The 904-nt window shown below is 30.1% G+C and overlaps 1 protein-coding gene across 3 annotated transcripts in view; it reads right to left on the bottom strand.

The window, feature by feature from the left end:
- The window catches only part of LOC107609489 (tryptophan aminotransferase-related protein 2), an 8,567-nt gene extending 7,834 nt beyond the window's left edge, over nucleotides 1–733 (bottom strand). For all 3 annotated transcript variants that reach the window (XM_021106802.1, XM_016311479.2, XM_021106803.1), the window contains exon 1: nucleotides 390–733. In XM_021106802.1, the coding sequence (XP_020962461.1) occupies nucleotides 390–664 (275 nt within the window). In that variant the 5' untranslated portion in view covers nucleotides 665–733. The remainder of the gene's footprint in view (nucleotides 1–389) is intronic.

Here is a 904-nt window from a genome sequence, read left to right as displayed (position 1 = left end):
TTGATAAACTTTAAAAATAAAAAAAATAATTAAAAAATCTATACAAAAATTTAACAAATTCAAAAAGATTTATTTAAAAGAAGTGTTATAAACATAATTACTTATGTTGTTTTTTCTACCCGTTTAAGTGGTTGAGATGAATGATTTCACGACAAAACTAACACTATAAATATGATACCAATAAATAAATTAAGGTGGAAACTCAGGGTAGTCGACTTCACGTGAAGTTGATACTGAGAATCGTTAAATAATTTGACTGATTTAACTAAATTTTCATCTAACGGTTCTCGGATATCAACTTCACGTAAAATTCATTTCACCTGAGTTTTCACCATAAATTAAATAAATGATTATTACTAATGTTGAAAGGGTAGTAAAATAGAACTTACTGGTCGAGATTGATGACTCTGTTGTTGTTTTTGGGTGGTGGTTGATGATGATCCTCACAAGTAGAAGAAGAAGAAGAGTTGGAGAAAGAAGAAGATATAAGCAAGCGAGGTTTATTGTGAGTGTGGAGATTACTAATTTGCCCCTGATGAGGATATTTGTAGAAGAAGAGATCAAGTTGGGAATCATAGATTATTCTGAGTATGAGGCTTACATTGAGAGCGAGAGAGAGCACCAACAAGTGCCTCATGGAGAACAAGCTCTGAAGCTTCGCCATGAATCAAGATTCAAGAGAGAAGAAGGAGGAGTTAGTGTATGTTCTTCAATAATCACTATGCACACTTGCCAATTATATAAATAACTCTCTCTGTGGTGTCATTCAAAAATTATTATTTTATTAACCTAATAAATTTGTTTTATTTTTTTCAAAAGTTATTAGTTTCTTATTGTTACACTAACTTTATTTTATATAATCTCTTTTTTTTTTTGGTTTGAGAAATTTTAATACTGTGTTGTG

This window comes from Arachis ipaensis, chromosome B07 (genome assembly GCF_000816755.2).
Source record: "Arachis ipaensis cultivar K30076 chromosome B07, Araip1.1, whole genome shotgun sequence".
NCBI lineage: Eukaryota > Viridiplantae > Streptophyta > Magnoliopsida > Fabales > Fabaceae > Arachis > Arachis ipaensis.
This window is presented reverse-complemented; position numbering and strand designations above follow the sequence as displayed.